The sequence below is a fragment of the Cyrtonyx montezumae genome, unplaced genomic scaffold (genome assembly GCF_038088225.1).
Source record: "Cyrtonyx montezumae isolate F1298 unplaced genomic scaffold, pur_monq_1.0 scaffold_25, whole genome shotgun sequence".
In the NCBI taxonomy this organism is placed as follows: Eukaryota; Metazoa; Chordata; class Aves; order Galliformes; family Odontophoridae; genus Cyrtonyx; species Cyrtonyx montezumae.
The window spans coordinates 3,514,147-3,539,456 of record NW_027071992.1 but is presented as its reverse complement, the minus strand read 5'-3'; the positions used below and the strand labels follow the sequence as shown (position 1 = coordinate 3,539,456).

General features: G+C 36.1%; 2 protein-coding genes across 5 annotated transcripts; both read left to right on the top strand.

The window, feature by feature from the left end:
* Positions 1 to 370: 370 nt before the first annotated feature.
* SHLD3 (shieldin complex subunit 3) lies at positions 371 to 3,650 on the top strand. Its single transcript, XM_065739835.1, has 2 exons — positions 371 to 458; positions 2,570 to 3,650. The coding sequence occupies exon 2, from the start codon at positions 2,699 to 2,701 to the stop codon at positions 3,446 to 3,448; it is 750 nt and encodes a 249-aa protein (XP_065595907.1). The 5' UTR covers positions 371 to 458; positions 2,570 to 2,698; the 3' UTR covers positions 3,449 to 3,650.
* Positions 375 to 21,772, top strand: TRAPPC13 (trafficking protein particle complex subunit 13). Of its 4 annotated transcripts, none has more exons than XM_065739816.1 (13): positions 375 to 458; positions 7,321 to 7,389; positions 8,160 to 8,259; positions 9,052 to 9,136; positions 9,744 to 9,871; positions 10,066 to 10,138; positions 11,844 to 11,888; positions 15,106 to 15,123; positions 17,239 to 17,372; positions 18,435 to 18,633; positions 20,418 to 20,518; positions 21,394 to 21,541; positions 21,633 to 21,772. In XM_065739816.1, exons 1-13 carry the CDS (start codon positions 413 to 415, stop codon positions 21,738 to 21,740), a joined length of 1,254 nt encoding a protein of 417 aa, XP_065595888.1. In that variant the 5' UTR covers positions 375 to 412; the 3' UTR covers positions 21,741 to 21,772. The 4 variants fall into 4 exon arrangements, with proteins under 4 accessions (XP_065595888.1, XP_065595887.1, XP_065595891.1 ...); XM_065739815.1 differs by having other exon boundaries at positions 21,391 to 21,541; XM_065739819.1 differs by lacking the exon at positions 15,106 to 15,123.
* Positions 21,773 to 25,310: the final 3,538 nt, after the last annotated feature.

Here is a 25,310-nt window from a genome sequence, read left to right as displayed (position 1 = left end):
GAGGGCGGAGCTCGGAGGGCCCAGCGGAAGGGACCGGCAGAGGCACCGCAGACAGCACCGCCCGCCGGCAAGTGTGCGCGTGCGCTCTTCCGCAACGGTAAGGGCAGGACTGCTCGCGCTTCCTCCTACCAGACGCGAATTGCAGTTCCCGTCGTACCCCGCGAGACTTCCGCTTCGGGGACGCAACAAGAACTACATGCCCCAGAAGGCATTGCGCTAGGCTCACCCTCCCCCAGGAGGGAGGGGTGAGCGGGCGCAACGCTCTCTGGGAGATGTAGTTTCTCGCGCTGTTGAGGTGCCGCTCGGAGCGTATCTGGAGCAGCTGCTTCCGGGTTCAGCGCTAGCTGCCCCGCCCGCGCCGTGTTCGTGCGCTTTTGCCGTGGTTGCGGCGCTCGGGCCTCGCGGCTGCACCATGGACGTGAACCAGCCCAAGCAGGAGCACCTGCTGGCCCTGAAAGGTACGGGCACCGCGCCGGGGCCTCAGCGGGGACCTGCCATCACCCACCGGGCCGGGCCTGGCGCGACTCCCGCGCCCGGTCCGAGACGGAGGGCTGAGGAAGGACGGGGCCCGCGAGCAGCGGGCGGGGCGGAGCGCGCCGGGCCTGGCGGGGCACTTGGGGCTCCCCGCTGTATTTGCGGTGTGCAGAAGGGCTTCAGCAGTTCCGACTTCTTTTTTGTTTTATTTAATTGCAGTAATATTTTTTTCTAAATCCCTCATAATTGTTATTTTGTTGTTGTTGTTGTTTTTTGTCTTCTTTTGTTGGCTTTTGCCCTCAGTGGATTTGCGTTCTTGCATTCTTAATTCAGGAAATGTGGGTATTGAGAAAATAATCGATGGTTCTCATGAGCTCACAGAACTAGAGCTGATAGCAATGAAATTAATTAGTAGATTTTTGCAAAGAAGCTGGTCGAGCCAACGGGCACTTGGGTACAGTCAGGTGAGGAAGTGATGCACTGAAAAACCTGGATCTAGCTGCCCCTTTGTTGCAGTCAACACAAGTAATACCATCTTCTTTCTCTTGAACAGTGCTTGCCTGGAAAATAAGCGTTGCTTTTAAGTTGCAGTAGGGAACAGTTAAAGCTTCAATTGCATATGTATTATGAGTGAGATGGCTCAGATAGATAAAGCAGTGCAGGTGCACAGATGATAGACTCCATCTTCTGTTTGTTTAATGGCCTCACAGTGTTTTTTGAGAGGCTTTTCAGCATTTCATAGTAAAACTGATTGATTATATTAGAGATCAGCAGCCACTTTTTCTTGTATGGGCACAGACAGCATCTAAGTTAGGAAGTAAGAGCGTGAAATATTGTCAGCTACCATTACCAGAACATTTTGTTAGGAATTTACACAAAGGAACAAGTTGTATGGCATATTAGTCTGCTTTTGTGAGATATCAGTGCAATCTTTGGGCTTCTATTGAATTTGATACAGTTGTCAAGGTTGCATGTTTTGCAAACAGAAGAAAGAAGGACATCTGAATATCTTTGCATTTTCCCTACTTTATGCAAAATGTTGACAATAACATAATTAAGCAATTTGAAATTTTATTGACTCTAATATCACTGTATATTCCTGTTGTCTGATAGAGGACCTGAAATGATTGCAAACTTCATAGGCAGAGAGGAGAAGCTGGAATGAGTGTGCATGTTTTGGTGTCCTATAGTCATATTTGTAGGCTGTTTTTTTGTTTGTTTGTTTGTTTGTTTTTCTTTGCATTTAATTTGGTCATTAAATGAAAGAGCAAACATAAATATTTTTAGTGTATAAAATCTCTAAGGACTTTTATGTCCAAAGTTAGATATTCTGAGAGAATGGTTTCATGTATTCCTTGGAAGCTATGATGACAAGAATTGAACATCTGTGAACATGGTATAATCTGGGAAAAAGTGCAGATCTTAGTCTGTTTAGTCACTTCCCTTTTATTGTCAACTTTAAGAACTGCTACATCTATCAGTACTATTTCAGGAATGGCTTCTGCAATGCATGGTATATTTTGTAGTTAATTCACATGCCTTGGCTTAGTTTGTTGAAATTTGGGGGGAAAATACTTTTAAAAATAAACAAACACTTGATTGGCAAATTTGATGAAATACAGCAGTAGTGATGTGTCTTATTAGAGATAATAATGTTTTAAATTACTTCCAGTTTTGATAATACACATGTTCATAAATCATACATTTACAGAGTCTTTGGAAAGAAAGTATCATGCTTGCCTTAACATGTAAGATTTGGAATTTGAGGACTTCTGAGTTGTCTTTAATATTCACCACAGAAATGTAACTAGGCTGACAGGAGGATGGCAAGAAGAAGAAGGTTCCAGTAAAAAGAATATTCTAGAGCAGGGACAGTACTCCTTAAACTGTGTTTTCGTGGGTAACGTTCAGAGTATTGAAGTTATGCTGGTGGTGATGGAACACAGTTGCTGTAGTTAGCTTGAGTAAAGTAGAAAAGTTAATGTACGCATATCTGGCTTGTTTTTACCACGTTTTACTTTTTTACAAAATATCCTAGTAATGTTTTTCCTAATTTGGTAGTCTTATTTTTTTCTTCATAATACTTCTGCCTTAGGTCCTGTTTCCCACTGATCTTTGCAGCATGGGGCAAGGAAATTCTTGTAAATAAGATGTTTCAGTCTAGACTTATGAATCCTGATCAAGAGACTGTTCTTGTCATTAACTGGATTCCTACTGCACAAGCATGGAAGTGGTCTTACATTATCGACCACATCAGAGAGATCTGACAGAATTGCAGAAATTTGCAGAAGCTGCAGTGAAGGAATTTCCCATTCGTCAGTTACCAAGATTCACACCCTGGTTTCCAAATGATTTGTACAGACTTCCGCTCAAACCAAAAAAGCAACCACCTGTTATTTCTTCTGAAGAAGCAGAAGAATTGAAACAACTTTCTACACCTTCAGAATGTATTGTAGGATCTCCTAATTATGACTGCACAAAAAGTCTCCTTGAATTTCAGTCTAATGTGAATCATGGGCAGACTTTAATCCACACACAAAATGGCCAGAGGCAAATTAACTTGGAGAATCAAGGAGAAACAGCACCTAATGAAAAACAGAAATTGAAAAGGTCTTGGAGTGTCTCCCTCTGTAGCCCTAAGCTTAAAGAAAAGATTCTTCCTCTGTCTCAAGAACTGCAATACAATTTGGAAAGACTTAAACTGCATGCATTTTATAGAGCAAAGTGGACAATTGAACAGTCTAATTGTAATGACCAGAACTTGGAGGACATCTGGATAAAATTGAATAGACTTATCAAGCACAATGAATTGCCATCTTGCAATGCTACTATCCAAAGATCTTTGGGACAGATATGGATTTTCTGTGATATACTATACTGCGAATATGTTAGAAATATTCTTAGGGAAAAGCTAAGCCTTACTGATAAAATGAATTTGCTTGTACATAAATTTGGAGTTATATTTAGTTTATGATTGTAAGACAGTTTCATAACAATATTGTTGTCTGAAGTAGTTTTTTAGGTAGTTGAGTTTTTAAGGAGCTCAGAGAATGCAGAGTACAAAGCTGATGAGTTAGTGAGGAGAAGTGACTTGGTTACTTTGCTGCAGTTTTCAGGCTCTAGTAATGTGTATAAGTTTGTTCTGTTGTGAAAAGCATGAGTGCCCGCTGCAATTAAGATTAGTACATTTGTTTGATTTAATAAGGTTTTTGTTTTTTTTTTCCTCATCCTTAGCCTAAAGAAAAAAAACCACGGAACTTCCACACTTAATTTTTCCAAAAAATTCCCTTTGGAATTTTGCTTGTTTTTCTTGATGTGATAATGTTTAAATAATAATACTGTATTGTAGACAATGCATGCCTCTTTGTAGTTTAAGGATATCCCTCAACTTGGAACGCTGACATGAATTTTTAAGCTTCAACTGAGGGCTGAATGTTCTGTGTTGTAATCTGATGTGTGTGTGAGATTTAATATTACCACTTAGCAAAACTAATATGAAACGCAAACTGAAGTAATTAGCTGATGCTGTTATAAAGCATATGAAACCAACTTAGATAAATGAAATTACTTCTCTGATCTTATAGATAATAGTAATGAATTACTTTGTGCTGTCAGGAGTTTTAGAGATACAATGGAGTAAAATGCAGAATGTTTTATTAAATGTTATATTTGTATCTAGAATCTGAGAAGGAAAGCAAGAGATAATGTGCAATTCTACAAGGACAGGATACTTCCTAATGTTATTTTAGTAGTCCTATTAAATACAGTAATCTACGTATTTTAATTGGTGCATTTTTATTTCAATCTGTGGTGTATATTTTTATTTTTATTGCTGTTACCTTTGTTTTAAACTTGAGCTGTGACTATTCCATTGTAAGCAGCCAGTTCAAATTATATAAGCTTATTGTAGATTTGAATACATTTAGGTAACTGTCTACTACAACCCTGCTATATGCTATTACTATTCTTAGGACAGAACTAACTAAACATTCCTTGATGGTAGAAAGGCTTTGCAGAGAGATCTTGACAAATGGGAGCATTGGGCAATGGTGACCAAGTGCCTGAGTCTTAATGAGTAAGTGCCATACTTTGTGCCTGGAGCAGGGAAACCTGCTCGGTTTCCCTGCATCGGACTGGGAGATGAGAGGCTGCAGAGGAGTTCTTTCTGATGGCAAGTTAAACCATGAGGCAGCACTGTGCCATGGCAACCAAAAGCACCAGCCATGCCCTAGGGTGCACCAGGCCATGCACTGCCAGCAGGTAAGGGAGGGGCTGTCCCCTCTGCTCTGCATTTTGTGGCTTCACCTCCAGCACTGGGTGTAGTTTTTGCCCGGCTATAGCAGGAGGACTTACAGCTATTAGAGAGTGTCCATGGAGGGCTGTGAAGGTGGTAAAGTGTCTGGAGGACAAGGTGTGTGAGGAGTGTCTGTGGTCCCTGGGTGTGCTTAGTGCAGAGCAGCTGAGGGGAGGCCTGATGGCGGCTGCAGCTCTCCCAGGGAGCGGAGGGCAGCGCTGAGCTCTGCTCTGTGTGACAGCGACAGGGCCCGAGGGAACGGCATGGAGCTGTGCCAGGGGAGGGCAGCTGGGGGTAGGGTCCACACCAGAGAGCAGTGGGCGCTTAGAACAGGGTCCTGAGAACAGTGATCACAGCCCCAGTCCTGCTCAAGGACCATCTGGACAATGCTCTCAGACAGGGTTTGTATTTTGGATGCTCCTGTGTGGAGCCAGGAGTTGGACACTGTGACACTTGTAGATCCCTTCGACTCAATATTCTACAGTCTTCTGAAACTGGAGCAGAGATCAGTGCCACTATTCAGTTGTAGTTGTCAGGTTTCTGCTGCTTTGTCTTAGCTGGTTTATGGCCAGTGATATGCACCATGCTACTTGGGATCACTACAGCTGGAGAACTAAACAGTAGTAAACGAATGCAGCAGTTAGTTTTCCTATAGAATTATTTGCTTTGGGTAGGACCAATGTAGAAGTGAAATAAAAAATTATATTTTGAACTATCTTGAAGTGATTTGTTCATATGCACATGTACCTTTTTCAATTCCTGTGTTGAATCCACTTCTCTGTTTATGTTTTGTGTGTTTTGAGACTTTTTGTTTACCTCAAGACTTCAGAGGTATTTTATATTTTTTATATTTATTTTAAGTTTTAACCTTTACATGCACGCACACACACAAAAGAGAATTATTAAAGTTGTTGTTTTAAATTTGAAAACTAAGATGTGTTTGTGTGAATACTAGCTTGTATAGGTTTGCTGTATGGTAGCAATAGTTATTTTGAACCAGCACAGTCCACTACTATATGAAAGCAGTTGAATATTTTTATACAATTGAAAATAGTGAATGCTGAGACAGCATATAAGAAGTACAATAAAGGTTCAATTGCAGTACATGTTTAAGTGCAAGATTGTTGTTTAACATCTTGTATTCAAGAGAAATGCGTTAATTCTTTATAAAGAATTCTTTACAAAGTAATGTGGTTTTATGCTTCATAAGTTCAGAAGAGAAAGGAAATGTAGCATTTTTCATATTTGAATGAACATTTGAGATTGCAAATGTGAAACTTGAGTTCTGTGTGGATGCATTCATGTATAGCAATATGCAAGATGCATTGATTTATGCTGGTAGGGTGGAAATTTTTAATTTCAAGAATCTTAAATATGTAATGCAAATGGAAATTGTGTGACCTTGTGTATTCTGAGTTGAAGTAAGGTTAGAGAATCACAGAATGGTTTGGATTGGAAAGAATCTTAAATATCACCTAGTTCCAGTCCCCCTGGCTTGAAGAGAGAAACGTCCCAGCAGATCAGGCTGCCCAGGAACCCATTTAGCCTACACTGAACACCTTCAGTGATAAGCAGTCTGTGCTGAGGCCTCGCTGCCCCCTGATTAAAGAATTTATTCAGAATACATAATCTGAATCTGTTCTCTTTTAGTTTGTAACTATTGCACCATTTATCACTGCATTCCCTAATGGTATCCCTCTCTATAGGTAATAGAAGGCTGCAATCAGGTCTTCTTAGAACCTTCTCCTCGCCAGGAGAGGAGAACTCAACTCTCAACAATCTCAGCTCTCTATTTTTGTAGGAGAAAAAGCCATTGAAAATAAACCTTCTTGAAGTAGGGGTTTTTTTTTGTTTGTTTGTTTGAATAGGAAGATCTTGATTTTTTTATTTTTATTTCATTGGTATTGATAAAAGAGATTTTATGAGTGGATTCTTGAGAATTTTTGTTACTTTTGCTGTTTTGATTTTCAGGTTTGTGACTACAAGAGGGAAAAAAAAAACAACAAAAAAACCGAGTTCTCTTAGTTATCTATGCTCCTTAATTATATCAATACCATATGTATGTTGTGGAGATCAGGATGTGAATTGTGTTCTGTCCTGGTGTCTATAGCTGACAAGAACCAGATTAGTCATTTCATTCATTTCTGTGGTATCTAGAATCACAGAACAAACATGTAAGCAGACTTAATTGGTTATCCAGAATGAAACTGGTGTGTTCCTCATGTCCACAAAATGCGTAGTGCAACACTTTAACAGATAAGACAGATTAGAATTTAAGAAAAAAATGGTAGAAATTACTGACCAAATAAATAAGGGAAGAGGGACCAATTGCACCACCACCTTTATGCTTGGATTAGAGTAGCAAGGAATTTATTCTATTGAGAATGATCAGATGAACTACAAAGATCTTGACATCATTTGAGCTGAGATTTGGTAGCATTGTTGTTTGTTTGCTTGTTGCTCTTTTTTTATGGAGGGAGTGCAAGACAAAATTGTGCTTGAAACAGACAAACTTATTTCATTGACCTACAGTTTATTTTCTGCTTTTGCAGTGATGAGGTTAACAAAACCTACCTTATTCACTAATATCCCAGTGACTTGTGAAGAAAGAGATTTGCCAGGTATGTTTTACCTACTAACTGATTATTGTGCATGTATTGTTCAGTTTAAACAGTGCATCTAAGACTTAGATGTCAAAAGAATTCTTCTGACCTTCCATAGAAAGCAATCTGAAATGCCACTATATTTTGTTTGTCATTTTCCTATAGCTAATACACTATATAACTCTTTACCTGCAGCCTTGAAAACTTAGTGATTTTGTTGCAAACATATGAACTTTAAGTCTGAGCAATTAAGATACCATCTCTATAGTTGTTATTGTGAGGAAGGGAGCATGCAATTATTTTAATAGTGTAAGCATTTCTAACAGAGAAAAACATGTAATTGTAGAAAACAAAAGTTTGTTGTTAATATCTTCGTCTGGAAGAAATGACCCATTAATTATAATTGACACATTAATGTTCTGTGGAAACTTACTTTGCAAGAATCACAGGTTTTGGAATGTGTTATATGTGGTGTATGGAGAGTCATGTTTTTCAAATTCCTGGATTGTCCCTCAATAGTATTTGAAACTTGGAAGTATAAGAAAAAGGGAAAGATCCAAGAAAAGAGACCTGCGTAGAAATGCAAGGCAGTCAGGGGAGAAGGTAAATGGGGCTGATCAATTGTGTTGTGTAGCATGCTTTATTTAGATAGATTTTCCCTTTAAGTTTAGTTATTATTTGAGATCGTCCTTAAAAATTACATAAAATTAAGACGTGTCCTATCTTAAATGCAGACAAAGCCTTTGACTTGGCTAATACTAAGATGTATGCAATTTGACATTCTACAGGTAATCTATTTAACCAGCTCATGAAAGATGATCCTTCTACTGTAAAAGGAGCAGAAGCTTTGATGCTGGGAGGAATGCTGACTTTGCCTCAGAATTTTGGGTAAGACTGAATTGTTATGACATGCAGTGTCTCAATTGTAGGATGTGTTTATTACTTGCTTTTCTTGTTGCCTGTCATTTTTATACAATAAAATATTCCATCATTTAAAAACCATTCTGTGATTTCGTTTTGAATGTGATGTAACATACAAACTTGTACTGCCTGATGTTGTCTGTAGCCTGATTGAAAAAATTTGGGTGAAGTTCTGATATAAAATGCTGCTATAAAACACAACTTATAGATTTTATTGCAATGATTTCTGTGTGTAATAGTACTGTGTACTATTTTGTGTGTAATGTTGTCTTTGTGTTTTTATCTTGTAAAATTTTTGTTTTTCTTGTTTTTCTTTTGAAATTCGCTCTTAGGAAGATTAAATTTAGAAGAATGGGTGTGAAATTGTCAACACATTCTAAGGTTTGATTTGGCAGCCTCCTTAGCTATTCGTAAATTTGAACCTCATAAATAATTCCGTTTGCTTCTGGACTCTAGTAAAGTGCAAAAAGTAAGGGCAGCAAATGGATTTCCCCCAGTGAGCTTGTTGACTGTTGCTGCATAGTTTAAGTACTGTGTTGGTTAGTATACTCCACATGGGATTTAGTACAACTTCTGTGAGTCCCTCCTAGGACTTTTCACAAGGTACTGCTTTCTTGCATTTTAAGAACTGAAGCTAGTAATTTAAGCTGGCAAGGCTGCTTAACAACTTAAAATAAATATATTAAAATAGGATTTTGTGAATTGTTGTTTTTTTTTTTGTTGTTGCTAAACATCTTTATATATTTTTTTATAACACAGAAATATATTTCTGGGAGAAACGTTTTCCAGTTACATTAGTGTGCATAATGATAGTAATCAAGTTGTCAAGGACATACTGGTGAAGGTACGTGTAAAAAATCTATACACTGGACTTACTGAAAACAAAATATCTTGGTTGTTTTCTCACTGTAATATCAGCACATTTTGCATCTTTTATATGCAGACTATTTGTAACCTTTTTCTGATCCAGAAAATATCCCTTGCAACAGGAAACAAAAATAAATGAAAATAGAAGGGACGATAAGAAATATTTTAATTTTTTTTTTTTAAAGGGCTTGTATTAAAAAGTGTAAGGCTTCTCTGGAGAATTAGTAGCAAAACTTTCAAAGCCAAAAAAATTGTATTCTTTTATTTGCACTTTCATTCAGATAATCAAAGCAAGTCTATTTAGAGCATATATTAACTTGTTTTGCTTGTATTTCAAATGAGTTCTTTCCTAGTACACTGTGTTTTGCATTTCTTGTTGAACAGAGAATTCCTCGAGAACGGAGAGATTTGTCAAAGACCATTTCTAAAATACATAGAAGCAACTTATCTTACAATAAGCACAGTTGTATTTTATATGTAAAAATGTGCAGGATACAAAACCCTCAGATGCTTCTCATCCGAAGCTGTTTATCTTGTCTTAAGCAGCTGTGGTGTTACCTGATGCTTTGTTTTTCTGTTCCTAGGCTGATCTTCAGACAAGTTCTCAGCGCTTGAACCTTTCAGCTTCTACTGCTGCAGTGGCAGAACTTAAGCCTGACTGCTGTATAGATGATGTGATTCATCATGAAGTGAAGGAAATAGGAACACACATGTAAGGTTTTAAATCTTCAGACTTGGTGTTTTTTATCTGCTTCTGTTGATTTAATTTTAGTACTGCAGAGCTACAGTAAACTGTGAAACTGCAGCACATAGAATCATAGAATCATCTACCAGCACATGCCCGGTACTCTGTGCCTTCGTTGATATTGTACAGAATTTAATGTTTGTTGTTTTTTTTTCTTCTAGCTTAGTTTGTGCAGTAAGTTACACTACACAAACAGGAGAGAAGATGTACTTCAGAAAGTTCTTCAAATTTCAGGTATAATACAAAGCATTCTACCCTTATTTGTAGTAAGCGGGTAAATCAGGAAAACTAATGTTATAACAGTTCATACTTTAAAAGTATTTTTACATGCTGTTATGTATTTGACACTTGAAATCGAACTGGTAGAAGCTATCACTTCAAACTGCATGAACCAATGGTTTATAATTACTATGCAGGTAAAGATTTCAGAAGTAATAGATATTCTTATTTTTCTTTGTTGATTGGTAAAGTCGATTTTAAATGTGTTCATAGCAGCCAGTTTTATGATTTTTTTTAAAACAGATGAAGTCTTGTTCAGTCTGACTTTGATGGATCAAAATTGTGAGTTTGAATTGTAAAAATCTGATTTTTCTTTTAGTGCTTTTAAACTTTTTTAAATGGAACAGAGTGGGTTTTTTTTGAAGGAAACTAAGAATTCTGATGTGTTATATTTTACTAATATCGTAAGAAGAAAGATAAAGAGTTGGTAAGAGTTGAAAGTCTTTATTCGACCACACAGTTATCAAAACTTGATTAGAATAACTGATGAAGCAGGAAGTTACTATCATCTGGGCTGGTTCTGGCTGGAAGGTATATTTTAACTGTGTATTTAATGGGTGTTGATTTATTGTGGAATATACCGAGACTTGGATAATTGCGTGAGGAATTATAACAAAGGATGATTGAGTGACGTTTTTTACTTAATAAGTTTTTGGATATTCTTATAGAGGTTCTGACAATACGTGAGCAAGACCCATGGAATATCATTTAGACCTATGTCTTCTCCAATTTGCACATGATCTCATTTCACTCTTTTAGCCTGTATTCAGTCTGATCACTGCAGACAAAATTATTTCGTTCTTTAGAAGGCTTAAATAGCCATGTGGTACAGACAAAATATCAGTCTGCTATTAGTGTCTGTGGGCCTTCCCTACGTGTAGGAGAATAAATGTTCTCAGCAAGACAATTGAAACTTGTTTCCTTACAAATATGATAGGTTATTTCTTTCAATATCATCAATGTATTTTCATTTTGTAAGTATTAACTGCTTTGAGTTGAAGATACTGGCTTTATACACAACACTTAAAAACTATCACTTTATTATCTCCTTTTATGTCATCATTTTTTTTCTGTAGAATTATGAGATTTAAAATGGGTGGTGTCTATTTTTTTTTCCAATTCGTAATAATGTTAACAGTTGTGTTTTCAAGAAGGAAGTCAAGGCTAGTAATGATTCATTAAGAAAATCACATGCATGTTTCTTTCATTTATTTTTAGAGAAGTCCTCGGCACCTTTTGTTCAGTGCAAAATGCTCAAGGGCCTGTTAGATGATTCTTGTTCCCTCTTGAAAGCAAGTGGAGACTGCTTCAACATACAAGGCAGATGTGATGTTATTTTAAAGACAAAATCTGCTCGCTACATCATGTTTGTCTGATTTCATAAGAGGACATTGCAGAAGTTTTTGTTGCCAGTATGAGAAGTCTACTCAGGCAGTAGGGAAGCAGTCAGGACAGTAATAACTAGTGGCTAGCATATAGCAGATTTTGAATTTTTAGCTGATTGTGTTGTGTTCCTTTATGTACCTGTTCTGCTTAAGGTAAAAAATATAAAAAAATCCCAAGAAAAACACATTGGTGAAAATTTTGCACTTACAAACAGTTTTTGCTAAAGATGTATGAGAAACCAATTGTCAACCCGTCTTTCTTCCATTTCACTCAGGTGCTCAAACCACTAGATGTGAAAACCAAATTCTACAATGCGGAGGTAAATGTGAGCTATTTGTATTTCAGTTTGTTTTGGTTTACTGTTTATTACTTAATATTAGGTATTTAGATTAAATTCAGAGAGCTTATTAATCACCATTTTCTTGCTGAGGGATTTATATTGTGTAAATTAAAAACACATATTCATGGTGAAAGGGAAAGAAATGGCATACGTAAAGCTAGCATGTCAAGAATTTGATGTAACTGAAAAATTTTCCTATTTTCTGCTATCACATGAACTCAAATATTTGCATTTACAGATTGTATTTCTAGTTTGACAGATGATAGTTTCCCACAGTGGGAAAAATAATCTTTTCTCCAATATATATCCCTTCCTTTAGGTAATTTAATTTTCAGGTTTGCATCACTTACGCACAGCACTTCAAAACCTAATGACTGTAAATATTTACTTGGACATACTTAAGTATCTCTTTTTGACTGTTTACTGTTAGAAGTCTAATCGAAGGTAGCACTGATAAGTGCATGTGGAAATGCCTGCAAATTACATACGTCATTCTTTTCAGTTGTAGACTTTCACTATAGATATGCATTGTATAGATCTTTTGCACAATGTCAGCTTCTCCTGTATCCCATTAGAAGTAGTTGATAACTGATAATGAGCAAGTCCATCATATTCTGTATTGTTTGTATAAAATTCAGACTGATACTTGCAAAGAGCTTCCACTGTGAGTATTAACTTATGCCATAACCTCTGAAACATGGTTAACTGTTACCCTGACAGTCATTTGGTTAATATTTTTATTAGTAATCTTAAATACTTCAGTTGAAGTAGCTTAAATGAGAGTGAAATTGCAGAAAATTCTTTGTAGTAAAGAGTAAGTGGAAGAGAAAAGGCAAATGTGATGATCTGACAATAATTTGTGTTAATAGAAAACATTTTGCTGTCCAGTTTGTTCTTAATGGAGCGAATACATGCTGCAGATTTTCAGTAGAAAAGCAGTGTCTCAAAATCTGTTGTCTTTATTATTCATCTTAATCGTATTCACATATGGGGTTCATCCTGTATGTTTTGCAACTGCATAGCCATAATCTCACATTTCTGATAAAACGAACAGAGAAAACAGGAAAATGGCATCATAATTTTTGGTCTACAGATGAGGATCTTAGGTGCAAACATCAGACATGTTTTGTGTTGGACAGGAGATTCCCCGAGGATTTTCTTGGTTGTATCTGAAAAGCATGTAGATTATAAGCCATTTAATATAGCATTTGTGATTTGTTTACAGAGAGAGTTCAGGTGAAAGAATTTAAATATCATAGTACAAAGGAAAAAGGGGAATATTTTCTTAAAAATACCTGGCTGCATGTAGGCTTCAGTAGTTAGGTTGACTGTGAGAGATACCTGAGAGGATCAGAATATGAGTGTGTACTACTAACTGAGTGCTTCATAGATATCGCATAGATTCCAGAAACGGGAAATATCTTCAGAATTACATAAGATAAATCTTCATTTTCTACTTGGCTCGTGTTTCAGGTACAGAATACATGGTAGGTTAAAGAGGGACAGATGTCTGCAACCTTATTGTCTCTCTATATGTAAATTTTGTTCTGTGCTGAAACGAATTCTTAATTTCAGGATGACTTCTGGCATGTCATGGCTACTCTTTTCCTGATTTATTTATTTTTTTTCTTTTTCTGAGTGGCATCGATAAAGAATTGAATAAAATACCACCATCCCTCAGCTAGCCACCAATTCCTCATTAAAAATCTAAAATTTTGAGAAGTTGAAGTGTCTGGGCTGTTAGTTGTTTGTTTGTGGTTTTTGTATTTTTTTGTTTCATTTTGGTGAGCTGGTATGGGTTTCTTTCCTTTTTTTTTTTTTTTTTTGCTTCTTCTTTAATCCACAAAGGTTTGAAAAGACTGCTTTGTTGCCTTTTGTTCTTTCTGACTGCATATTTGTACAACTTCACTAATTTAGTATTCATATGATTGAATAAAACCTCCTTTTTTTATCAAACATTGTGAATAATATTAACCGAAGGATTTTCATTTACCTAGCAAACTGATTGTAATTTCACTTCTGAAAGGACATGAAGTTCTGCTATGTGATGTAACAGCAAAAGATAGATAAATAAAATAAGAAAGAAGTAAGAAATTGGGAAAATGTTGCATGTGGTAATGTATTGCTATCAGAAGCACCATTGACTACGTTCTGAATTTTAAGAAGGACTTCTCCTCGGGGGTTAGAGAAAGATGTGTCGGTTGTTGATTAACTAGAGGCCTTTAAAAGTTAAGTAACCTGTTAAACTATTAATGTTAAAGATGAGATGCAATCAATTTGTAAAATTTATCACTATAATTATGAATTACAATTTCTAGTTTTATTTCATCACTCTAAGACGAGGGATAACACTGAACTTAATCTTCCTGCATGTTGCTCATGTTGCGGTAACACCCAAATCATGGTGGTCACTGAAATTCATGCATAAAATGCATGTCCTGTCATCCTAGCCTGCTGCAATCCTGTGACTGAATTACCTGACGCAGTCTTTGGGAAGTCTGTCACTGACATTTTTGTGCCTTGGAAAGGATCTGGAAAAGGTTCTGCCCCTGCAAACATTCATAGGAAGGCAAACATCCAGACACTCAAGAAAATAAAGTTTTCAATAGAGGTTGTTTTTCTTTTAAATGAAGATTATCCCCCCACAAAAAAGATGTTTTTTCCTCATTTAAATGATGCGAAATTTTGTTGCAAGCTGTAATATTGTGTCTTTCCTAGAACATATTAAAACCTGATTTTTATTTTTGAGACATTAAGTATATGTATACTTCAAATTATCTGTGACGTGACAAGGACTGTTTTTCCATTTCATATTCAACCCATTGCATGGATTTAAATTAAAGACATATTTTAAACCTGCTCTGAAACTGCTTTATTTTTTTGTAATTAATTCATTCTACCATGCCTTGTGTGGCTTGTATGCCTTAGGCTCTGTTTTGTATTGGTTCTGCAGCAGTTAGTAAAATCTGAAGCAAAGCTAGTAAACCATGTAACAATACTAGCTACCACTTAATAGAAATGTACTTGTCATCTTTGTTTGCATCCATTTTAATTTACATTTCTGTCTTACTAATGCTCTTGTGTTTAGATGGTGCAAAAAAAATGCAGAAATGCATTTTGTTTGAAAGTTAGCCTCCTTTTTCTTTAACATTTAACCCTGATTTCTCTAATGTGTTCTTTTTTATTTTCCCATTAGAGTGACCTCAGTTCTGTGGTAATTTTTATTTTTTTTATAAATCTGTATGCTTTTTTAATTGTCTGTCTGTCTCTGTGCTTGTTGTTGACACTTTAAAAACATAATGGAAAAGCAATGTTTGTTCTGCATATCATAAACTGATGTTTTGCCATCTGTCCTGCATATGTGCAGCTAATCATTTCAATGGTTAGCTCTTTCTTTAATACCCATTGTTGAAACTGAAAGTTGTTAATTTCAAATTCTCATGTGCACTATTCTGTAGGACACATCACAAAAATTTGACAAGATAGAAGTTTTCTTTTTAACTGGAAAAGAGTTAATCACCTTTAAAACAATAGTTTGGAACCACAGAAGTGTAGTTTTAACTACAGCACTGCTTGTGTAAGCTGTGACTGAACGTTTCCCATCCAGTTAGTGGAGACAGTGGGTTTGAGGAGAGAGCAGCAGCTGGATATTCTTTCTTTCCTGTGCTGGAACCTTGCTTTCCAACTTTAACTGCATGTAAGAGTTGATGAGTTAGTATGGTACTTCTGCTGTCTGATTTCACTTCAAGGTGTGCATTGTACTAAAGCAGGCTGTGTTCTGGTGAACTACTTTAAGGTGTTTTTTCAGCTGATATTTAAACAATTACATCTCAGAATAACATAAAGCTAACTTGCTTTTTCATTATGCTGCTTGTTTTTTCTTTTCCCTTTCAAACGAGCTTTTTCAAAATTTCTGCCTATGGTTGCTGCGTTAGACCAACTAAAGCTTGGGTTAATGGAGATTTTGAGCAATGGATTTATGGGATATAAACAGTGTCAATTTAAGCAACAGTCAGGTGGTAAGCAACAGTAATGAATGCCTAGAGCCATGTTTAATTTGGGTGTATTTCCAGCTCCTGGAAGTTCAAGGTCTGTCTATAGCCTGTTAAGCTTGCTGTTTCCATTCCTCTATTTTTCTGATACGGGCATAACATGTTTGTGAGGCACAATGAATAGTTCCAGTACCAGTCTGTATTTCTCCTTCTAACAGAGATTCTTTTGAAAATAATATAGTTCAGATATATTCTGTAACTTACAAATAGGACTTCTCTAGCTTATTTACACTGATTGAAAATATAAGCTTTTTTTTCCCCCCATTTCTCCATAAAATATATATTTTAGATTTATCGTACTGTCTAAGCTTGTTACACAGCTTACTGGTAACTGTCTTGTAAATGCAGATTTGGTATTCCCCCTTCCAGCACACTTTTTTTTTTTTTTTTTTTTTGTAATTGGCACTTCTCCAGGAGCTGATATCTTCGATAGCCTGGCCTTCAGTGGTTGTTCTGCCATCATGTTTTTGAGCTTGAAGGTGACTTAAATGGCCTGCAGTTCTAGAGAAGCAGAGTCAAAAAACACTCCAGTTTCATATTTTTTTTCCCAGTATACTCAGGATTTTTTCCCAGTATATTCAGGATAAGAGTCTGTACCTTTCATTCTGTACTAGAACATCTTGAGGCATTAGCTTCACTCGAGCACAGATAGATCCCATAGGACCTTTTAAAAGTTGAGTATCCACCAAATTGCTGGATGTATATAATACTAATGACCATTGGCATGATGAAGCTGAGTGAAAGGGGAAGCTGTTTTACTTTTTAGTTGACACATAAATGTTGCAGAACAAAAATCTCAGAGCATGTACCTGAGCTGTTACACTTCAGTTCAAGCAAAACATGCATACTTCCTGTAATTGTGTTTATACAGCAGTAGTAATCTGGCATGGCATGGTATTAGTGTGCATTGCAATTCCTTGTTTCTTTTTTTTTTTAATAATTTGGATTAGAACTTCAGTTGTTACTGAGTTGATGAATATCTTGGGAAGTGGCAATCTGAAGTGTTAAAAATAAGCAGTAGTTGGAACATACAGAAATTATCCCACATCCATTGTTCGGCAAGATATCTGTTCACTAACACTTTTGCTCCTATTAATGGTAACTGGGACTAAGGTTTTTCTTGCATTAATTACTTTGATTTGCAGGCATGAACTAAACACACACGACTTGTTTTTTTTTTGTTTTGTTTTGTTTTTAACAATGGGACTATTTATTCTACTTAACAGTAGCAGTTGCATTTTTGTGATCTTGCTTTTTTTTTTTTTTTTTTCCCTCAGACAGATGAAGTTTTTTTGGAAGCTCAGATTCAGAATATCACTACCTCTCCAATGTTCATGGAAAAGGTTTCTTTAGAGCCATCCATTATGTACAATGTTGCAGAACTGAACACTGTTGACTCATCAGGGGAAAGGTATGTTCAGACTGAGGAAACGTTGTATTATGACTTCATGAGTTGTAAGCATTATAATCACTGAGTTGCTTGTAGCTATAGGATTGCATCTATTTGCATAATTAAAAAAGCAAATTATGTATCTAACTATAAAAGTTTTCTTTTTATAGAAATTAATTTTAATAATTTTAAATTATACCAAGCAAACAAATGTCTCTTTTATCCCTCAGATAATAACATGGATGCATTGAAAACATACTACTTTTTCAGTATATCTTTCATAAAATTTAGTCCACATACCATTCTGATCTATCTGATCTATCCTGTGCATAGATACAGGACCATTCTATCATTGTTTTTTCTGGTAGATGCATATCCTTTTTCAGTTAAAATTAGTTAAAATTTGTCCAACCAGCAGACAAGGTCAATCAGTGGAATTCCAGCTTGTAACATAGATGTTTGTCATATTAAAATAAACACCAAATACCAGAATTGTCTGCTGTGTTCAGTAAAATTACTATGGACACAAAATCTTGTAGGGTGTATGTCAGATTTGTCCACTTGCAATGTGGAGTTGATTGGATTTTTTTTGGAAGAGGTGTTCTTTGAATGCTCTGTAGTGGGAGCTGAATTTAAAGTTCTGTCTTCTCCGTGTCTGTCAAAGCATTTAGCTGCAGAGAACTGGAGTGCTGTTAATACAGTGTTTTTATCCAGTGTCGTGTTTCTTCTCTTGATCTTGAATCATGAGCTTGTAAAACTGAGAGAGCTTGGAATTTCTGGGAAGGGAGTCAAATAAGAGTTTATATATTTAGAATGACTTAGTGTGAATTGATTTCTCGCATATTGAGTCTTAGTGAATACCATGGCTGCAATATACTTCTGCACTCATGGATCCAATTCCACTTGATGACCATTGCCATCTGGCATCTTAGCAATGAAGAAAATTCTATGAAAGCTGGCAAGGGTGGTAAAGAGAAGATTAAAGAATGAGGAGGTGGGAGAGGCAAAACAAAGCGTTCCTTAAATTCCTGAGTGGACTGTAAAATAACTGTTTAAATGAAGGTGTAATGTTTTTTGTTCTAGTGAGTCAACTTTTGGCTCAAGAACTTATTTACAACCTATGGACACTCGTCAGTATTTATACTGCCTGAAACCAAAGCAGGAATTTGCAGAGAAGGCTGGAGTAATAAAAGGTGTAACGGTGATTGGTAAATTAGATATCGTGTGGAAAACAAATCTAGGTGAACGAGGAAGGCTGCAAACTAGCCAGCTCCAAAGAATGGTAAGTCTTTAAGCATCAGTTTAACTTAATTTTAAGGCAACTCAGTGAATAGTTGAACAGTAACTTGAAAGAAAATTCCAGCTTCTTACTTTCTGGATCTCAGTCTGAATTCATATATATATATGGGAAAGTTATTTTATATAAATATTGATCATATGGTTGGTCTACAAAGTGCAGAAAAATTAAACAGACGTTTTCATTTTGGTCACGTGCATGAAAGGTCTATTTTTTGATCTCATTCTCTTGGCTGTTTTCTGGCACATAGTCTTTTTTTTTTTTTCACTACACTGAACGGTGTAACAATGGCTTGTACACTGCTGCAATCAAGTAGTGTATAGCAAAGTATATCATAATAAAGTGAACTTCTTGGTTGCTGTTTGGCAGGAAGCTGAAAAGCACTGAAAAAATGCCTGCGTCAACAGCATACAAAAGGAATTCTTCTCCCTAATTCATACAGACATATTAGCTTCAATGAGTAATAATCTTTGTGTAGTGTATGTAATACTATTTATGGTTCAGATTTACAGATTTGATTCAGGCTGTTTTTTCTGGTTGTGATTATTCTCATTGTTTTATCTTGTGTTATCTGATTATTTCATGTCTAGATTCCACTCAGCTTTGATCATTTTTCTCCTAATCTACTTAGTAAGCCATTGTTTCTTTCACAAGACCAAAATTTTGCCCTTACTGTTTCTTTCTGTCATTACTTTGATCACAGTCAGGAATGCATTTCTGAAGCAACTTTTTGGATCTTCCCTCTTAGAATAACTTGGTTTGGTTTTGGATTAGTCTTGTAATTCACGTACTATGTTTCTTGCAGGTTTCCAAAGCTCCGTTGGTCTACTGATCTGAAATTCTCTGTCTTCACACTGCTCACTCAATGCCCAATTTAATACGCATTTTAAAATGTCATCCGTCATCAGTCTGTAATGAGCCATATATAACTAAAATCTGTCCACAAGCTGTCAAATCACGGCTTACTTTCTGGGCTGCACTGGGAATACCTTTTAGTCAAGCTGTAGATGTAGCTTTTAGCACAGTATCATTTTATGAGCAGAATTTGAATGCATGTCATGACTACAACTTGACAGGCAGAATAAACTTTTCCTTTATTTTTCTTCTGTCACTTGATCTTTTGTGGAGATTGAACAGAAGAAGCTTTAGATTTACAATTAGCCCGAGTTTGTAATAACTTGGGTGTATATTGTGGGTTTGTTAGTAAATCAGATGAGATGTGTTTGGCTTTTTACAGAATTTGATAGCATGAAAGTATTCGTGCACCATTCTAACTGGTGGCAACTGATTATTTTGGCAGAGGTTTGGGTGACTAAAATAACAAGAGAATGCACTATCTTACTTCTTAGGAACAATGTTTTTTTCTAAAGATGAAAAATAAGGAAGGACTAATGCAGGGAAACAGTATTACCCATAGCATTTCTGATGACTATCTTATAGGGAGGTCTTAGAAACAAACATTGATCAGGAACAGTATATGAGTATTTGAATTCTGAGAGAGTGAACTAGCCAAAAAACTTAACAACCAAGTGCATATTGTTCCCTGTAAATAAATTCATTATACTTGATGCAGGTCATCCTGACTAGAGAATTATTAAATCTTATCAGAAAAGTGATCACAGTGGATGGTATGTTGATTGAGTGAGAAAAGACAATCCTCTTCACATTCTGTTATTCTAAGCCTGTTGTAATAAATGAAAACTTGAATAGTAAAAACTCCAACTTTATGAGCCAGTGTTTGAGCAGTGTGTATTCTTGTACTTCCCCAGGCTCCTGGTTATGGTGATGTAAGGCTTTCTCTGGAGACAATACCAGACACCGTAAATTTGGAAGAGCCTTTTGATATTACGTGTAAAATAACCAATTGCAGGTAATGATGTCATGGGATTCTTGTTCTGTTTCTTGAGTTGTGGATATTACATTTTTCAGGGCGTTTCTTCTGAAACACTTCAGACGTGGAGTTTGATTTTGAACACCACCAATTTGCTGGTTCATTGCTTTAAATGTCTTTCGGATTACAGTGATTTAAATGAATAAACAAATCTTCCATTGTTATGTGCTAATAGTATTTTAATGAGTAGACTGACAGAAATCAGGAGTGTAATTTGCACAATTGGTTGCAGTATCATGTAAGATTTCACAGTTAAGTTGCTTACTTAAAGCAGAAGTCTTCTTAGTTCTTTCACAGAACTAGTGCTAATTTGTTTTGCTTCAACTACAGATACTTATTCTGAAAAAATTATCATTTATAGCCAGTCTGATTTTACTGTTAGTTCTGTACCACCCCTAGAATGTCTCGTAAACATTGTCTTAAGTGGTCTTTTGTAGGTTTTTATCCATGTTTTGACTTAGTTTGTATTTACACTCTGATCTACGGTAGGCCTTTATTGTCTCCTGCAACACTTCTGTAAAGTAATTCTAAATAAAATGTGAAGCCAGGAAATAAAGCACATACCTGGTCTGCAGGAACTGCACATTTTTTGTCTTGAAGTTCACTGGAAAGGCAAACACTATTATTCAGTTTAACTAAATCCATGACCGACCACTCACACTAGCCAAGGCTGTGTGTAAATAAATTAGTGCACATCCCAGTAAATCTTATTTGACTTCTTATAATTATGTAGATTAATTTTAAGTGTTTCATTAACAACCCAAATAATTATCTAGCTGATAAATATCTGCAATTCTTGAATGGTTAAAAAAAAGCCCACAGATTTATTTTCATTTTTCAATTTCCTCTAGCAGTGAAAGGACAATGGATCTGGTTTTAGAAATGTGCAATACTACTTCCATCCACTGGTGTGGAGTTTCTGGAAGACAACTTGGAAAATTGCATCCAAGTTCCTCTCTCCGTCTTGCGCTTACATTACTGTCCTCAGTGCAAGGATTACAAGTAAGTTGATGGCATAGATGTGCTATAAAATACCAGTTTTATGAGTGTCGTAATTCTAGTAATGGGTCTTACAATTTTTTTTCCTTTCTAGAGTGTTTCTGGCTTAAGACTTACCGACACATTTCTGAAGAGAACGTACGAATATGATGATATTGCACAAGTCTGTGTTGTTTCTTCAAAAGTCAAACAAGAAGGCTGAAGAAAAGTTTTATTTCTGCTGTTTGTTTTTTTTTTTTTGGTTTTTTTTTTTTTGGACCAACTTCTCACATTTTTCCAGTTGAGTCATACTGTGTAAAGAGAAAACAAACCCCCAATATATCCATAAACACGTTACATATTTAATTTCTCTGGACATTTTTTTAATGTCTTCTGAAAAGATGCATATGCATCTTAATGAAAATAAAGCCTTTGAGAAAAGTGTAGCTCTAGCAAATTGTATTAAGTTAATGTTGTGTTGGGTGACGGTAAGGATTGATGAGGAGTTTCTTTGAATCTCCTTATTTAAAACAGCAGTACACTGTATTTATTGTTGTTTTAATTATCTTGAACATTTTGAAGTCATTAAATTGTGGTTCTGACAAAACTGTTTTAGTGTGAAAGTCTTAGTCTTTCACAGAGAAGTTCCAGGAATTCACATCCCAGAAGTAGTACTGTATTCTGGGTGCCTGGAGTGGCAGTATATTTGCGTGGCACATATCTAGCCATGAGAACGATGTCTAGCCATGAGGTGAAAGGGAGCACCTAATACTATTGGGATGCTAGTGGACTAGATTATCAATCAGTGAGTGTGCGCATGATGGCTTAGTTGTTGGAAAGAAAGTATGTCCCAATTAGTTTGACTTGTGCAGCATGGATGACGAAATTCCACTGATGTGTGCATCCCTGTGAACAGCTCTGTTATCTTCCTGTTACAAGGGAACTAAAGACTCTGGTATTTTTGATTGTTAAACTGTGGTGGTGTAAACTCTTCTTTCCATGCCAGAATGAAGTGCCAAAAAGTCAACATTAACTAGAATTTTAAGAAAATGAGAAAGAAAACTGAGTGTGTCCTAGATAAAAGTCTGCAAAGCACATGTACAAAGGACTTCAGGACTCTGTTAAGCACTAAAATACACTTACCCCTGTTTGATATACGATTGAAACCATTTTGTCTAAAATATCTTAAGGTCACCAAAAGTTAGTCTTTTAATACAGAATATGTTTGCTGACATTACTAGTAAATTAGTGTTCATCCAATAGTAAAGATTCTTTTTCACGTATTGTCAAACCACGTTACCATTTATTAACTGTAGTTTGTTTGAAAGCATATGCTCTAGACTTCACTGCACATGGAATCTTTCAATCTTAACGATCATTTTAAAATACTGGATAGATCTATGACCAGTTAACTAAATTAGAGAAGAAAACTATACCCTTCACGTTAATAAGATGCATACCAACCAATTACCTACTTCTTATTTTCAGAGGTACCAATAAGCTAAAAGAGTAAAGCCACAACTATCCAAACAAAAAACATAACTTCATTTACTGTTTTCAAGTTAAACTGACACAAATTGAAGATGTGCCCATATACTAATAAGAGGTGGGGGGGCACAGAAGTGGTAGACAAGTTGTATTTTGTCAGTATGACTACTGTTAGCCCTCAAACAGTGTAAGAAGATTTCTTCAGAAGTTGTATTTCATCTCAGTATGAATGAGTTTACTTTGATACTCATTAGAAAACCAAAAGTGCAACAGAAACAATTTCTATGGTGAATATTTCATTAGATGTCTCTCTGATCAGGCATAGTTAGCATATATTTCCATGAAGCAGGCTTCAGCAGTTTTTCTTCTCCAACCATTCATACTTAACACAGTGATGGAATAATAATGATACAAAACCAAATTGGTGTTAAATGTGAATTTGTTCAGTTAAATGAAAAACTGCAACAGACTTGAATTTAAAACAGTATTTACTGTGGTTGGGGTTTACCACTTGATCTATCAGGATGAAAAAATTTAGTGCAGAACAGCAGTGCAGTTATTACACAGGAAAATGATCCCTTCCTCACCCTGTGTTAAATATTGTGTGACTTTGTGAAACAATTTGGTCTATTCGAGGCCAAATAGATTTTGGCATAAATAATCCCTCTGTTCCTGGGTTCAATAGAAAAACATGCAATAACAGCTCCTGTTATTGGTTGCACTGTCCTTTATTGAGGCTATAAAGCCCTTTTTGTTAGTACACAAGAAACAAAGAGTGTTTACAAGTATTACACGAGTCGTAGCACATTCCAAAAGGGTTTGCTAATGCCATCATTGTAATACATATTCTGGTTACGTATGATTTGTACAGGCATAAAACCTAAAAGTGACAATACTGTAGTACATAAAATCTCCATAAAGATGATTTCAGTGCTTTCAAATAACAAATAAATAAGTCAGTTCTCTTTTACCTTGGGGATTATATATTACACTCTGATAAATACAATAAACTATAGGACCATATCAGTGAACAATTTCTTTTTATAAAAGTATATTTATGGAAGACAGTACAACCTCTTCAACAGTTTATCAGTGTTACCACGTTTTGCTGTTTTTAAGGAATTCTCAAGAAGTTCTTCACACTTGCTGTTTTAAAGTAGAAAGAGATCTGCATCAACAATGCTGCCAATGCAAGTATAAATAAATTGAGAGAGATCCCCATGTGCTATCCAGACATTCCTGGATTTACTACTCTCCCCTTAGCAAAGCTAGTAAGTCACTATGGAAGAAAATTAAGGAAATATGAAGACTATCAGGAGTTATGTGCTAGGAGCAAAGCTTCTCTCCTGACACAACACAGTACTGCTTGTACAGTAGCTTAAGCCCACTTAGTACACACATACACCGACCTTTCCTGTAAATGATATCCTATCCTATTAAGTGTAACTGAATGTAACTCACAGATTAGATTCAGAATCTTAACTACTGTTGAAAGAAGATCATGTTAAAAATCTTCTTTGTCATCAAATGTTGTTAACAGTTTTCATTTGGATAGGTATCCAATGGGAAGCTTAAGTATCTCCATAGCCCTAAAAAGGCAGCTACAGCAACTTACAGAGAATTATTTTTAAAGTGCTGTGTGTAGGGTTGCTCTGCTGAAGAAACTATGAATATCTTCATATTGCTGTATTAAGCTTAAGTATTCAACAGATGATAACATGGATTTTGCGTCTGTGGGATTTTTGTTGCTGTTTTCTCCATTTCATTTCTCCTTGGACGCAGCTGCATTTTCTATCCTGTGTTTGAACTGCTGAAGGCTTGTACAACGGATGCACACATTTCTTAGTGGAGTGCCTGACTTAGTCCCACTTCTGCATTTTCTTTTGTTTGGGGGGAGGTTTGGTGAGTTCGTTTGTTTTGCCCACAAGATAAATCAGATAAAATGTGTAAGGTCCAAGGAGTTACTGTGTCTTTTTCTATTTGGGAGTCTTATTTTATTCTTCCAGGCTGCCTCTCGTCTGAGAGGCCAGCAGAGGGCACTTAGGAATTAAAGCAGGCTCCTCAAATTAGTTTCGATTTAGAAAGGGAGTCGTTGAGAACCTAACCTCCCTGGAACTGAAACAAAGCAATGAGAGCAGCCAGCAGAATTTAAAGGGAAGTACAGAAGAACAGTGGTCTCTATCAGAATGAGGTTAGCTGAATAAGAACACCAGTGTAAGAACAGAAGTGACAAAAACTGGAAAAATCTTTAGATTGGCCATATAAATGTTGCTAAAAGTAGACACATGCAATGAATCTGATGCCA